Source organism: Bubalus kerabau, chromosome 7 (genome assembly GCF_029407905.1).
Source record: "Bubalus kerabau isolate K-KA32 ecotype Philippines breed swamp buffalo chromosome 7, PCC_UOA_SB_1v2, whole genome shotgun sequence".
NCBI classification, from domain to species: domain Eukaryota; kingdom Metazoa; phylum Chordata; class Mammalia; order Artiodactyla; family Bovidae; genus Bubalus; species Bubalus kerabau.
The window spans coordinates 61180470-61195636 of NC_073630.1; the positions used below are offsets into that span (position 1 = coordinate 61180470).

The window sequence follows — 15167 nt, forward strand, 5'->3', positions numbered from 1 at the left end:
AAAGTTCCAACTCTCTGTAATCCTGAAGTTGGTTCCTCCGGCAACTGGCCCTCATTCTGAAGCTATCTAGGGGCCCACCAAGAGTCATTCATTAGGGTGAACTCTGGTATGGTCTAAAGGGCTCATTGTGAATAACGAAAGACACTCTGATCACTCAGGAAATTCCAAGGGTTTTAGGAACATGGGATAAAAGCCAAATATATAACCTTTATTATGCCACAATGACTCCAGGTCAAGAATTTATTTACATATCAAGATGCAGCACTGAACAACATGGAAAAGATCAAATATTTTATCATATGGTTCAAGCAAAAGAATTATTCCCTCCATGAAGACACCCCCTTCCTATCCCACCTTTCTATCCTACCTTCCTATCCCATCTTCCTATCCCACCCATCCAGGCACTAAGACACACCAACTCGACTGTCTCTGTACCCCTATTTCCATAATAAATAGGCACCCAGGTACACTAAACTACTTTCAAGTGGGCTATCTTTCCTCCCCCAAATCTATTCAGTCACATTGTAAGAAATCAAGGGACTAAGAAAATGGACTTGGAAGAAACAACAGAGAAAGAGAGCCCTTAGCCAAGCAGAATTTAATAAATTGACCCAAAGTTGATCTGTATGTTTTATTTAAAGACACTGCCCTAAACACTGATGGCCAACACTGCCCTCCTGACCTGGACCCGCCTGGAAAGAGAAGAAAACAATGAGAACTTGACCAAAAATGGGGCAAAAACTGGAAACACACAACAATCCTCTAAAAATAAATGTTAAGCAATAAAGAATTCAGGAGTCAAGATGATTTGTACAGTTTTAGAGGATTTACTCTAACTTAAGATATACACAAACAGCTGGCTTTTACCATTAATGAACACTTTTTGGTCTTCATACCACCAAGACTATTACTGTTGTTCAGTCGCCCAGTCATATCCAACCCTTTGCAACCGCATGGACTGCAGCACGCCAGGCCTCTCTGCTCCTCACCATCTCCCAAAGTTTGCCCAAGTTCATGTCCATTGCATCAGTGATGCCATCCAGCCATCTCACTCTCTGATGCCCTCTTCTCCTTCTGCCCTCTATTTTTCCCAGCATCAGGGACTTTTTCAATAAGTCAGCTGTTCACATCAGATGACTTAAATACTGGAGTTTCAACTTCAGCATCAATCCTTCCAACAAGTATTCAGGGTTGATTTCCCTTAAGATTGACTGATTTGACCCCCTTGCTGTCCAAAGGACTCTCAGAAGTCTTCTCCAGCACCATAGTTTGAAGGCATCGATTCTTGGTTCAAAGGCACCAAGACTGTACATTGCACTTATTTCATGGTTTTAATTTCCCAGCAAACTTTGAGGACTTGTTTATATCTATATATCAAATACATTATATTAAACCTATACATTATAGAGGTCATATTCATATTACTTACAAAGGACTAATAATATTCTTTTGAGAATCCAAACTGCTTTGAGATATACTAAAAACACATATATTCATCCTCTCTCCTCCCTCCCCATCTCCCTGCCCACACCCAACCCTCATCTTTCTCCAGATGAGGAAACAGAACAGCAGTCTCAATGGCCTTGCTGAAATTACTAGGTCCTTGTCTGGTACTCAGGTCTTATTCAGCTCAGCATCTGGGGCTTTTCCATCACAGTGCAATGCCTGAGGGCCCCTTCGGGTCCCCTACCCTCCACTCCACCCCATCCTCAGCCCCTGACCATCTACACAATATGCATCTGGTTTCAGGAGCCCCACAGCCTAGCATCATTCTCCTTTCTGCACTAACTTCTCCTGACCTACCTCCACACCTCTGCACAAACTGTGCCTTTTGCTGGGCTGCCATGCCCACATTCCCTTTTAAGGTTTGCTTAACATGCAAAGTTTTAGGCTCTCAAGGCTTCTCCACCCCTCCTATTAGAAGGAAAATCTTCTCTGAGATCCCATGTATTTCGTTCGTAGGTCTCTGATGATCCCAAACACATCCTCCTTTATTCTGTACCGATTTGTATTCAGAGCTTATCTCCTCTGCCATTTCCATCTCAAATTGGTGGAGAACAGAAACCAAGATTGTTGTTCGTTTCATGTACCTACACAGCACCTAACAGTATTTCAAAGAAGGTCCTCGTTTTTAAATGAATTGCATGTTGTTTGTATGGAATGTATATACATGTTTTACTTGCAAAGACTATTAAGACACTGACTTGACAATCATGCATGGGAAATGAGTCTTACCTTCAAAACCCAGCTTTCTTGGCTCTGGTTTAAGCAATAGCCCATGCCTCTTTTTTTTTTTCTATCGGTAGTGGTTCTGTATTTTGCTTCAGTAGAGGAGGAGTAGATAGGAAAGAACTGAGGAAGTTGCAGAAGCATTCAGGTCATACAAACATGCAAAGAAAAATGAAGGAATGCCAGTTCATCAGCCATCTGCCACTTTACCAATGCCAGGAAATTCCGGGCTGCGGTTCCTTATAATGTGAATAATTCACATGATTGTGTTGGAGACTTCCAGCTATGAAGAGCTGTTGCAATATTTGGAAATTAGTGTTTCCGAGTTAAACTGTGAGACAGAAAGCCCAACGAATTCTTCCAGCTTCCACCCGTTACAGGAATCTCTGAGAACCACATTATGTTGGTTTCTGCATGGGGGAGGAAGGCTTGGCATGTTACTGATACTGAAAAGAATTGTTTGTTTTTAACCCTACCTACCATGTGACATTTTATATACAGGTTCTTTTTCCTTTCTTTCTTTTTCTGCTTATTTTTATTGAAGTATAATTGATGTACAGTGTTGTAATAGTTTCAGGTATACAACACAGTGACTAGACATGTATATGCATTATAAGATGATCACCACAATATAAATCTGGTTACCATCTGTCACCATTTAAAGGCATTACCATATTATTAACTACACTCTCTATTATGTATAATATATCCCATGACTTACTTATTTTATAACTAGAAGTTTGTATCTCTTAATCCCCTTCATCTATTTCAGCCATCCCCCACCTCCCATCCCCAGGTTCTTTATAAATCTCCAACCTCTCTACTAAACTTATCTGGCCACTTGAGAAGGGCGTAACTGTCTAATCTGTGTCTTTTCAAGAAACTGAAACTGATTATTAAAAATATCTCCCTCATGCCAGAATTTTATAAAAGCCATTTCGAAATCAAATGACACGTAAACTGAATTAGTCCTTTGAAATATTTACTCTAAAAGTAAACAGACAATCTCTGAAGAATTCTTTGGCTAATCACCCATTTTCCACTAAGAACAAAATCTACATTCAATTAATAAGCCGCCTTAGTTTTCTCTTTAAGTAGACGGACCTACAATGAAAAAGTAAGTGATAATAATAATAAACATATATAAGACCTTCCTTTCACCAGTAGTGCTGAGCATGGAGTATATGCAATTTCACATATCAAAAAAGAACATTTGGGATCAATGAACATGTATCTAGCTCTGGCTTCCCCTCATCTAGGGAAGCCCTCATAGCTCAGTCAGTAAAGAATCTGTCTGGAATGCAGGAGATCCACGTTCAATTCCTGGGTTAGGAAGATCCCCTGGAGAAGGAAATGGCAATCCACTCCATGGACAGAGGAGCCTAGCAGGCTACAGTCCATGGGGTCTCAAGAGTTGGACATGACTTAGCGACTAGACGACCACCATCCCCTCACCTAGGACTTGAATGGGACATTTCCCTTCTCTTCGTCTTGGCTATCCCTCTGTACTTTTGTTTCCTCATCTCTACAAAACAGAGAATACAGCAACCCGCTCCTGATACCGGTTGCAAAAAATAAATCTGATCAAGCAGTCAAATGCTTGTGTGCCTGATATGCTCTGTTGTCTACTTAAGACAAAACACAGTGGAAACAACTGCCTATAATTCTATGTCAAATAACATAGAATACTGACTTGGCAATCATGCATGGGAAATGAGCTTTACCTTCAAAAGATGTATTAATGGACTCAAGGTATATATTTGGGCTTCCCTTGTGGCTCAGCTTGTAAAGAATCAGCCTCCAATGCCAGAGACCTGGGTTTGATCCCTGGGATGGGAAGATCCCTTGGAGAAGGGAAAGGCTACCAACTGCAGTATTCTGGCCTGGAGAATTCCATGGACTGTATAGTCCATGGGGTCACAGAGTCAGACACGACTGAGTGACTTTCACTTTCACTTCAAAATATGTATTCACAGACTCAAGGTACATATTCACAGAAGGAGATATTCATGGTGAGAATACATAGGAAAGCTTTCCTGGCAGTCTTATCCACAGTTTCAGCCTCAAGGAAGGAGAGGAAAACAGGATGACTACCCCAAGAAGAGGGGAGGGACTTCCAGGTTAAGATTCTTAGGCAGCATCATCCAGGAAGGAGGCAGAAATGCAAATTCTCCAGTCCCTTCTGGGACCTACAGACACTGGGGGAGGGGGAAAGTGGCTACCTGTGTTGTGACCAGTCCTATAGTTCATTCTGATGGCCCTCACCCCTCCCTTCCATGACCACCTGTCCTCTTCATCTGGTTAATGCCAACACCTTCACAAGTATAGGTTCAAACCTCATTTCCTCCAGTACTTGCTCAACCAGTACCCCACTCTCGTCCCGCCCCCAGCCCCAGGGCAGGCACTCTGGCCCTGTGCCACACTTGCCTTATCGAGGTAGTAATGACACTTTATCATGATGGCTTGTTTAACTGTCCTCCTGATAACCTGTGCTGGCTCCATAAAGGCACAGACTATGTCTGTTTTATTCTCATCCCTTCAACCTAGTGCCTCGCACACCAGTAAGGCACTTGGCTAGCATTTGTAGAATGAATAAGTAATTTAAAGAATTAACCTGCAGGATTTCCCTGGTGGTCCAGTGGCTGAGACTCCATGTTCCCAATGCAGGGGGGCTTGGAGTTCAACCTCTGGTTGGGGAACTAGATCGCACACACCAAGACTAAGAGTTCACGTGAAGCAATTAAAGATCCCGCATGCCACGACTAAGACCCATGCAGCCAAATAAATACATAAATATTTAATGAACCTGTGAAAGGTATAAAGGAAAGGTATAAAGTATTATAAACTTGACAATATGATATGAAATTAACAGATGCATATAAAGGACCAGTTAGGTAAAGTAAATTTCATGCATGGATTTGGGTTTTGAAAATCTTTGCATTGAAAAATTTTCACTAACACTTTCAAATATATCAATCTCCCACCATATTCACCTGATAAGGCAGTACTTGCTTACTTTTGTTTTGTCATTCTTTTTTCTCCATGACCAGAGTCTTCATCTTAGACTTTGGGAGCAATATAGCCCATAAAACAGTACTGAGATCAAATGATGCTGGACGGGCCAGGGGTAGCAGGCAGCATGCGTGCAGGGGTGGAACCTGTGTCTCTTAAGTCTCCTGCATTGGCATCACTGCCACCTGGGAAGCCCCAATAGACAAGCAGACCTGGGATCCGAACTCGTGTAGCTCTGCTCCAAAATCCAGGCTTTTACCCAATACAGGTGGCTCTAATGGTAAAGAATCTGCCTGCCAATGCAGGAGACATGAGACGCTGGTTTTATCCCTCAGTCAGGAAGATGCCCAGGAGGAGGGCATGGCAACTCACCTCTAGTACTCTTGCCTGGAGAATCTCCATGGACAGAGAAGCCCGGTGGGCTACAGTTTATAAAGGTTGCTAAGAATAGGACATGACTGAAGTGATTTAGCACGCACACACGCAGCCCATAAAAACGGGCAGACAAAACTGTCTTTCCAATTTAGGAGGAGAGAGAGGAAACTTACAGCTAAGATAGGTGGGTGACTTTGAAAAGCCTAAGTCTACGCTTTATTATAAAGAAAAAGCCTCAGGCCTCAGAACACCTGGATTTCTCAGCTCGGACTTCCTTCCTTCCTCCATTCATTCAAAGGTTTTTAAGCCTCTGCTCTGTTCCAGGTCCTACACTTGGATCTGAGCCTTGGACAGTGACCAGCACACACATACACACTCACACACACACACACTCCCTCACCAGAACTAATGTTCTGCTCCTCCACCACGGGCTATGGCCATTCTGACTCACATAGACTCCTGAACCTGAAGGTCCCCCGTCTGCAAAGGGAGGGTTTAATTAAGATGACCACGGCGTCCCCTCTGACACTAACATGACATGATTAAAACAACACAATTACTCTCAGAAGTCAGTTAGCCAAAGTCATGCTTCTCAGGGCCTGCTCACCCACCCCAAAGCCAGAGAGCTGAGAAACCAGACCCTGGAGCATGAGGGCAAAGGGCAAGAGGAAAACTTGCCAGAAGCAGCAAAGTGGGGTCCATGCAGTGGAGAGGCAGCTTTAACTCAATGAGAAGAGTTTAAGACAGACTGCAGGATTTGCTTGAGACCTGGGTAACCAACTTGGTGTCATCTGCTGAACAAGGTTTGAGGAGACGATCAGCTCTAACGCGGCAGGGCTGTAGCTCATTTGTCCCAGTATGAGATAGTAGGATGGCATCATCAAGTCAATGGACATAAGTCTGAGAAAGCTCTGGAAGATGGTGAAGGACAGGGAAACCCGGTGAGCTGCAGTCAGTCCATGGGGTCACAAACAGTCAGACACAACTAAGCGACTGAACAACAACCAAGCAACTGACTCAGTCCCTATACTACCTGAAGCAAGTGTCCTACCCCACAGGTTCACAAACACAAGGTGGCACCCCCACCCCACCCCCAGCAGAAACCAATTCCAAGTCCATGTTGTCATCTGTGCTTTGGACCAACTGGCTGTACAACCTCCTCATTGAGTATGGTTTAAGTTACTAGAGTGGCTCAGGGAAACATTTGACTTAGCAGATCACCAGTTTATTATAAAAGGATATAACCCAGGAACAGACAGACGGGAGAGATGCACAGGACGGGAAAAGAGTGGGGTTTCCACTCACCACACATTTCAGGCTCTCACCAACCCAGAAGCTCACCATCTTGTTATTCAAATTTTTAAAGTGCTTAATCTGCGATCTTCCCCCTGGCTCTTCCCCTTCTCAGAGGTGGCTGGGCAAGGCTGAAAGTTTCAACTCTATCCCCACCCTCTTTCAGGCGACCAGCCCATCCTGAGGCTATCCAGGGGCACCACCCGAAGTCATCACCAGATTAGTATTCACTCAAAGGGGGCTCCTCACAGAAAAAGATCCTAAATATTTAGGAAATGTCAGGGGTTTGAGGAACTCTGTGCCAAGAACTGAGGACAGAGACTAAATATATTTATTACACATATATTACATTCCCCTTGTGGCTCAGATGATAAGAATCTGATGATAAGAATCTGCCTGCAATGCAGGAGACCTGGGTTCAATCCTTGGGTTGAGAAGATTCGCTGGAGAAGGAAATGGGAACCCAGTTCCCAGAATACTGGGAATAGGAACTCCAGTATTCTTGTCTGGAGAATCCCATGGACGGGGAAGCTGGCAAGCTACAGTCCATGGAATCGCAAAGAGTCTGACACAACTGAGAGACTAACACTTTCACTTTCTTTTCATACATATATTATACATCATATATTATTGTTTATGTTATATATATTTCTAATTATATTCTACTTCAACATAACATTCACCACTGAACAATGAGAAGATGAACAATGAGCAGTTATACTCGGGATCCTCAAAAAGGATGTCACTAGGACAATTACACCAATCCTAGGGGAAGACTGTCAAAAACAAGATTCACTGGCTAGACAAAAATCAGTTGGTGAATCTTTCAAAATTCTCCCAAAAGAAACGGCCATGTTTTACCCTTATTAAGATGAACAGTTTCTTCCTTTTTTCTTTCTCTTCTACCGTGCCTAATTTTGGTAGCTAATGGCTAAGCCCTGCACATCTCCTGCACCCCGAGAGAGTGCTCTGCCGAGTTCACTGGTCCCTACTCCTCCTCCCCTGGGGCACTGGCTCTGCCCACCTTGCCTCCTCAGCTCCCGCCCAGGACACCCCAGACTCAGTAGCTGGGCTCTGAGCAAGATGAGTCAGAGCGATAACAGAGGACCTGAAAGGAAAATTCCGGAGCAGGTAGCAACTTTTGTCCCATCTGAGAGCTGTGACAGGTAGTCTTTGGTTAAGGACGCAGAAATATACTTTTGTATCACCTGCTGCATGTCAAACACTGAGCCATGCACTCTTGTTTTTATCTCATGTGATCATCATAACAATCCCAGTGAAGCAACTCTGCCGTATTTTCTCCACAACACAGATGAGGGAAGTGGTTCAAAGGTTTTTTACTCTCTGTACAACAGGCATTTTCTCTGTGGTTGGAATGCAGTTATACACAGGGATGTGCACACAAAATGGGATGGAGGAGGGAGCTGGGAAGAGCTGGCAGCTGTTTGAGATGAAAAAGACAAGAAGGCAGGAAGCTTGGGGCACTGCACAGTTGGGTAGAAAAACCCTGAGTTCAAGAAGTTTGGCACAAGGATCTTCAGGGTGAGATGACTGGGCACAGGAACTCAGTTTGCCTTGGGTATCCAGCACCCTCTATCATCCCTCCCTCCTCAAAGAGGCCCTTGGGAGGATTCTGGGTTTTTTTCTCCCTTACAAAGAAAGCTGTGTCAGTAACTGGCAGAGGAACGCAGAGTTTCCATTATAATGTGTATCCTATTATGTCCCATTCCTAAACCCACCTAAAATACTCGAATGCTCAGCTTTACCCAAGCTATCTTTACTTTATTAGATTCCATGCTAAAATACCCAAGCAGTGCTTCTTTTCACAAAGTGCCACGCATCGGAGGAGTTCTTTTTCTCCATAAGGTATTTTACTACTTTGAGCAGTTTTACATTTGACTGCCCCAAAACAAGAAATAGATGAGTTGTGGAAGAGGAAAGGCAGGACCATAATCCCTTACCTGAAAACCTGGAGGTCAGATGTGCCTGGGAATTCAGGCTGCAATCCTCAAAAGGTAACACACACATTTAGCACACATTTTGTAACACTTAGAAATCAAATTCACTAATATTACTGCAGCCAAAACTTAGCAATATTCAAACTAAGTGAGATAAATAGACACTGTAGACTCCCACACTGGTTCAGGTTAGGTATTACCCAACAAGAGGGTATGCAAAAAACCTCAAAAATCTTTCTGTTTTCAGATTTTGGAATTGTCCATAAAGAATTACAGACATGTGCAATCAGTTCAAATACTAGAAAAAAATAGGCAACCTACCCATAATCAAAGACATACCAATTTAAACAACCAAGGTTCCAATTTTTGCCTTGTGTGTGTTAGTCGGTCAGTCATATGCAACTCTACAGTCTGTGACCCCACAGACTGTAGCCGCCCGGCCCCTCCAGGCAAGAATACTGGAGTGGATTGCCATTCCCTTCTCCAGAGGATCTTCCCAATCCAGGTACAGAACCCTGGTCTCCCGCATTGCAGGCAGATTCTTTACCGTTTGAGCTACAGGGAAGTCCTACAGGAATTTTTGCCTTATAAGTTAGCAAATATGTTTTGCAGAGAAAATACCAACAATGTCAAAAGTGAGTCCTTTGACCAATGCTGTGAGAATGTAAAATGGGACACCCTTTAGTCACTAAGGTTGGTGTCCCCAGTGGCCTCAAACATAAATACCTTTGACCCCCAACAATGCCTTTTCAGGAACCCATTTTCTCTGGAAGTCATTGATATCTAGACAAAGCTTTATGCATAGGTATTCACCTAAACAATGAGCTTTAAAACTCACTTTAAAATAATTAGCAAAAACTAAAATGGAAGCCCAGTGAGGTAAAATATAGAGAATCCATATAATGGAATATTACGCAGCCACTTTTTGAGCGTATAGAGAAATGGAGAAACCTGTAAGTATAACATTAGGTAAAAAACACAGGGTAAAAAAGTATATTTGCATTAAGATCTCCTCCAAGTGGAAAATACATATAGAAGACCAGGCTGACAGGGGTAAGTGCCTTGGGGTAATGAGATCAAAGGTGATTCTCTCCCTTCTTCTCCAAACTTTAAATCTTTTGGGGAATTCTCCAGAAATATCAAGAGCACTGTGTTTTAGCTGAAGGGAAACAGGGAAAAAAAGGTCTGGCTACTTAACTCCCAGGCAGTGGCAACAAACTCATGAATCCGAGGTGTCACTCCAGACTTTCATATGTTTATAAGGAACCTATGATTGCAAACCATCACCACCTCCAGAATGAAAACTTGTGTGGTCTACATTTATTAGACAATTTGACTGACATTGTAAGTCTAGTCTAAGGGGCACTGTGGGTAAGAAATACAGGGGAAAAAAAGATACACAGGATAAAAGCTATATACCACTTTGCCATTTGCCAATCTCTTTCAGAGGCAATAGCTCATTTGCTCCTCACTAGCAGCCAGTAAGGCAGACAAAGATAGGAGTTGGCACATACCCATTTTACAGGCAAGAATATAGAGGCAGAGAGAATCACATTCCAGAAAGTGCAGGCACACTTTAAGTCCAGGGTTATGACTTAGAGGTTGGTACTCTTTCCACTCTATCATGTCTTTAGAGTATTAATGACTTTCTATAAATATCTTTGGGGCTTCACAGGTGGTGCAGTGGTAAAGAATTTGCCGGCCAGTGCAGAAGACATAAGAGAATCAGGTTCGATCCCTGGGTTGGGAAGATCCCCTGGAGAAGGAAATGGCAACCCACTCCACTATTCTTGCCTGGAAAATTCAATGGACACTGGAGCCTGACAGGCTATAAGTCATGGAGTCACAGAAGAGTTGAACACAACCTAGGGACTAAACAACAGCAACAATATGTAAAAGAAAAACCTATTTCTCTAAATATCTTAGAATAAAAAGAAATTCCTCACTAGAGGGCAAAACAAAAGGATCTGGTAATAAAAGGCCTCAGAATTGAACAGATGTGAGTCAAGGTCAAAATCCAACATACATACTCAAGTGACTTGTTTAAGTTAACTTCTCAGGATTCAATTTCCTCATCTATACATAGAGGAATAAAATTATACAGCTAACAGGATGCTGTAAGAATTAAATGATCTTAGTACTTAGACCAGAACCTGCCACAAAACAGGTAAAATAAATACTGCATTCCTTCCTCCGAAAAAGAGTAAAGTGCCTACAGGGTACTAACTGCAAATTCCAATTTTAGTCCTGTTAGCCACACCAGATTTACTAATACCAAATCTTTAGAATTACTGAAGTAACTACCCTACAATTCTCAGAAACCACTCAACATAATAGTTTTAACCAGTGACAATTTCAATCATTTTTTATCAATTTTTAAACAACTTCTCTTCTGTCCCAATATGTAATTGAACTTCAACATCAGAGACAAACAATTCTTTAAAAAGTAACAACAAAACTTTTTCCTCCATCACCTGGGTCTTTGATCTCTCTTGTTCAAACTCAACTACTCAAACTCCCAAATAGCAATGGTTGTTTAATTTACTTTGGGGGGATAAGCGGGGAAGATGGGAAATGGCAGGCACATCTTGAATTTTTCATTTCCTCTTTCAATACAATTTGGGCTGGGAAGCCCAAGCCCCAAAGGGTTGCTTTCTCAAAACATCCTGCCCACTGACTATGAATAACATAGATACACAGCCAAGCAGCTACCTGGCCAAAGGACAACCTGGAATTTAATAAAGCTTATCGTGAGCATCTAAATGAGGAGTCAGGAGGCTGGATGGAAGCCCACAGAGCCCCAGGAGAGAGCACCTCTCATTCACTAGTCCCTGGTCCTTTTCAGTCCACTCCTTACTCAAAGGCTATGTCCATTGTCTGCAGAGAAACTAAGCCCTAAGTAACCAGAGAACTTAAAGACATAAATAAGCCAAGTGTGGAAAACCCTTCTGGTGCAGTGGTATACAGTTTCAAATGCTGCTACTAAGACAGAAGCTTAAAGAGGTTCTACTAGGCAGGAAGTCAAAGAGACATTGCCACTACCCATTGTGCACTTAACTGTCCTTATTTTCTCTGCTTCCCAAAGTCTGATAACCCCACACTTAACAATACTATGATGTCCTAAACTCCCTATCCTAGAACCCCAACAAGACACCGAAGTTGATTTCTGTTCTATTTTCTCTCTGAGGAGCAGTGAGGTATAGGGGAAAGAGAATGAACTTTGGAATCAAGCAAGCTGGGTTATCAAAGATAGAGATACATGTAGACACACATACACACACCCCTCCTAATGGTTCTGCCTCTCTGACTGAACGCTGAATGACACACTACCTATGGGATCTTGGACTAATTGTTTAACCTCTCTGGGCCTCAGATGCTGCACTGGAAATAAGAACTTCATAGAATTATGAGAAATAACTATAAAAATGAATATAAAGTGCCCAGCTCAAAGCTTGACAAATAACAGTTATTCAACATTTCTCCCAACTTTCTCCCTACTATCTAAACTAAGCCTACAAACATTAACACTGTCTTAGATTCCATGGGCATCAGATGTTAGCTGCTCAGGGCATCTTTTCTTCATGAAACAGGTCTCAAGCCACACTGGTACATCTGTACTCTGGACCATTTCCTTTTAGATACCTCCTTCTTCTCAAGCGTTATACTGTGTAATTAAGAGCCTTCATCATCACATTCCAGTTTGGAAAGCTGCTGGTGCTCAAAGATCTATCAAAATACATACTCACACTATGGAAGGATTTCTCCTGCTATGACTGATTACATACATCATGTGCTGAATTTTTAACAACTTCCCTTCCAGGTTAAGCTCTTCAAATTCTGGAGCAACTGATTCTAGCCCTGTGAGTACCGTCTACAACCTGAGGTCCGATTTGAACCTGATGAGTCCCCTATCTGGGCTTCCCTGGTGGCTCAGACGTAAAGAATCCACCCGTAGTGCACGAGACCTGGGTTTGATCCCTGGGTCTGAGAAGATCCCCTGGAGAAGGGAATGGCTATCCACTTCAGTATTCTTGCCTGGAAAATTCCATGGACAGAGGAGCTTGGCGGGCTACAGTCCATGAGGTTCCAAAGAGTCAGACACAACTGAGAGACTAACTTTTTCACTTTCATGCCCCTACCTGTCTCAGTAATGGTATGCAGGGTGAAACCCAAAATCTCTTATCCAATAATACATGTCACTAGTGGCCATTTCCTCAGGGTGGTTGGCTGAAGGAAATACCGATCTGCTAATGAAGACTCAAGAGACATACCGTTCTGTTCCCTTCCTAACATATTCTGGTTTCTATGAAAGAGTGAAGACCAGGGAGATAAGCCAGTTTAAAAGCTGCAAGCAAGCAGAGTCTTCTCAGGAGAGAAGAGCAGTATATGTGTTTTTAGGGAGGAGATAGTCATGGTTGGAAGGCTTCCAGTTACTTGCTTATTATTTGGACCTGAAGAGGAGCTACTCAAGCTTGGAAGGGTTTGCTGACGTAAGATTCCAGGCTGTAGTAACCCCAACTGGCCAAGAAGGTATACATTTATTATTTTAACTACTGCTGTGAGGTGGCAATTAAGAGGGGACAAATGGTAAGGAATCCCTAGCGTCTATAGTTATAAAAACAAGAGTGTGAAAAAGGACTTCCGTGAAAGTTACACCTCGTCTTAGATTTCAATTAAAAACTCCTGTTCCATGTTCATCACTGGAGACAGTATTTTATCATCTCTGCTGATGGCTTCCTGCTCTGACCACAGAAGGTTCCTCTTGTGGTGACAGGAATCAACTCAAAGAAGAAGGAAAGGTAAGTTTACAAACTCGCCTTCCCTTTTTCCAAGACTGATGCTAAAATAAAACTTGGAAAGAGAGTGGAACTCCTCGAGGCTTTAATATTTAAATTAAAAAAAAGGGGGGGTGCGGAGAGGAAGCCGGCGACGACAGCGCACCCGGTCGCCGGTGTCACAATCTTCCGCTCGCGGGCCCTTTGAGGACAAGGGCAGGAAAGGGGTCCGCAGGGCTCCGGGTCGCTCTACCCAGGCGGAAGCGCTCCCCAGGAAGGCAAGAGCCGCCCGGGTCCCTACACGCCAGACAGCTCAGAGGTGGGGGCGGGGGGACTGGTAACAGGTTCTCTCAGCAGCAGAGAAGAGAGAAGGCGGGAGCCGAGAGGGCGGGAAGGAAGGGCCGGGAGCCATCGCCACGCGCCGCGCCCGACCCGGGCCACCCCCAGGACAGCCAGATGCTCAGCGCCAGGATCCCGCGGCTGTGCCAAGACCAGGGGAGCTGGGGCTCAGCGGGGGCTGCAGTCCGGATCCCTCGCGCTCTCCTGCGCGCCCCAGCCGCAACAGGGCACTCACCCGAGGCGGCTAGTGGCGAACTCACGGCTCCTCCCACGAAGACAGCAGCGGCGAGCACGGCGGACCCCGGGAGTCCCCGCGGAGCCATCGCTCAGTCCCTTCGCCCTCCTCCCCCGGGGCCCCACGTCCCGGGCTCCGGCAGTGAGTGCAGCTCTGGGGACCGCAGGCGGACGGGGTTAGTCTTGGCAGGGTTCAGCCCCCGCGCTGAGTAGCCCGCCCGCCAGGGCTCCTCCCTCAGGCCCCACCCACCTCAGCCCAGCCCCGCCCCGCCTCTCCCAGCCTAGCCCCAGGCTCCGACTGCACCAGCAGGAGGCACATCCAGTGACCCCGCCCCCGAACCCGCCTACCTCGGCCTGGTCCAGCCTCTCCCCTTCGCCTCCGCTTCCTCTTCAAGCAGGTCCGCAGCTCCCGCTGCCCGGATTAGTCCATGGCCCCGCCCACAGAGCGAGCCCCACCCTCCTGTCCGCGCCCGCGTTCTCCCTTTCCCAGAACGGATGGACAGCCGCTGCCCATTTAGTGCGAGAGCCTGGGGTCTGGGCAGGGTCGCCGGGGCTTGTCCTCCCGGACGCCGAGACTAGACGGGCGTGGGAAGAGAAAAAGACACAACAGGTCTGGAAGCTCTGTATATGCAGACATGGACAGCGCTGGAATGGGCAGGATCTCTTTTCTCTGCTGGCATCTCTATTCAGGTGGCATTCCCCTCGGTGACTGGTCTGGAGAGGGGCGCTTCACGGGATGTCAAGTTCCAATGTTTGAAAATGAGGAAAGTCAAATCATTTAAATTTCTTCCTATCTCCACTTCCATTTAAGCTGCTCCTGTTGGGGAGAAAAACCTCTACGTATCTCCAGAAACAAACTGCCTTTGTTTTTAGTCGTGTGCCCACATTGCACCTTGCCAATACTTCTACGAAGTAACTCTTCGACTGCTTAGTCACTTATTATCTCTTTGTA

General features: G+C 44.6%; 1 protein-coding gene across 4 annotated transcripts in view; it reads right to left on the bottom strand.

The window, feature by feature from the left end:
• The window catches only part of RELL1 (RELT like 1), a 78798-nt gene extending 64363 nt beyond the window's left edge, over positions 1 to 14435 (bottom strand). For 2 of the 4 annotated variants that reach the window (XR_008717100.1, XR_008717099.1), the window contains exon 1: positions 14217 to 14435. Coding sequence is in view for 2 of the 4 variants with exons in the window: in XM_055588249.1 (XP_055444224.1) it covers positions 14217 to 14304 (88 nt within the window). In the remaining 2 variants the exon portion in view is untranslated. The remainder of the gene's footprint in view (positions 1 to 14216) is intronic. The other 2 variants (XM_055588249.1, XM_055588248.1) reach the window with 1 other exon arrangement.
• Positions 14436 to 15167: the final 732 nt, after the last annotated feature.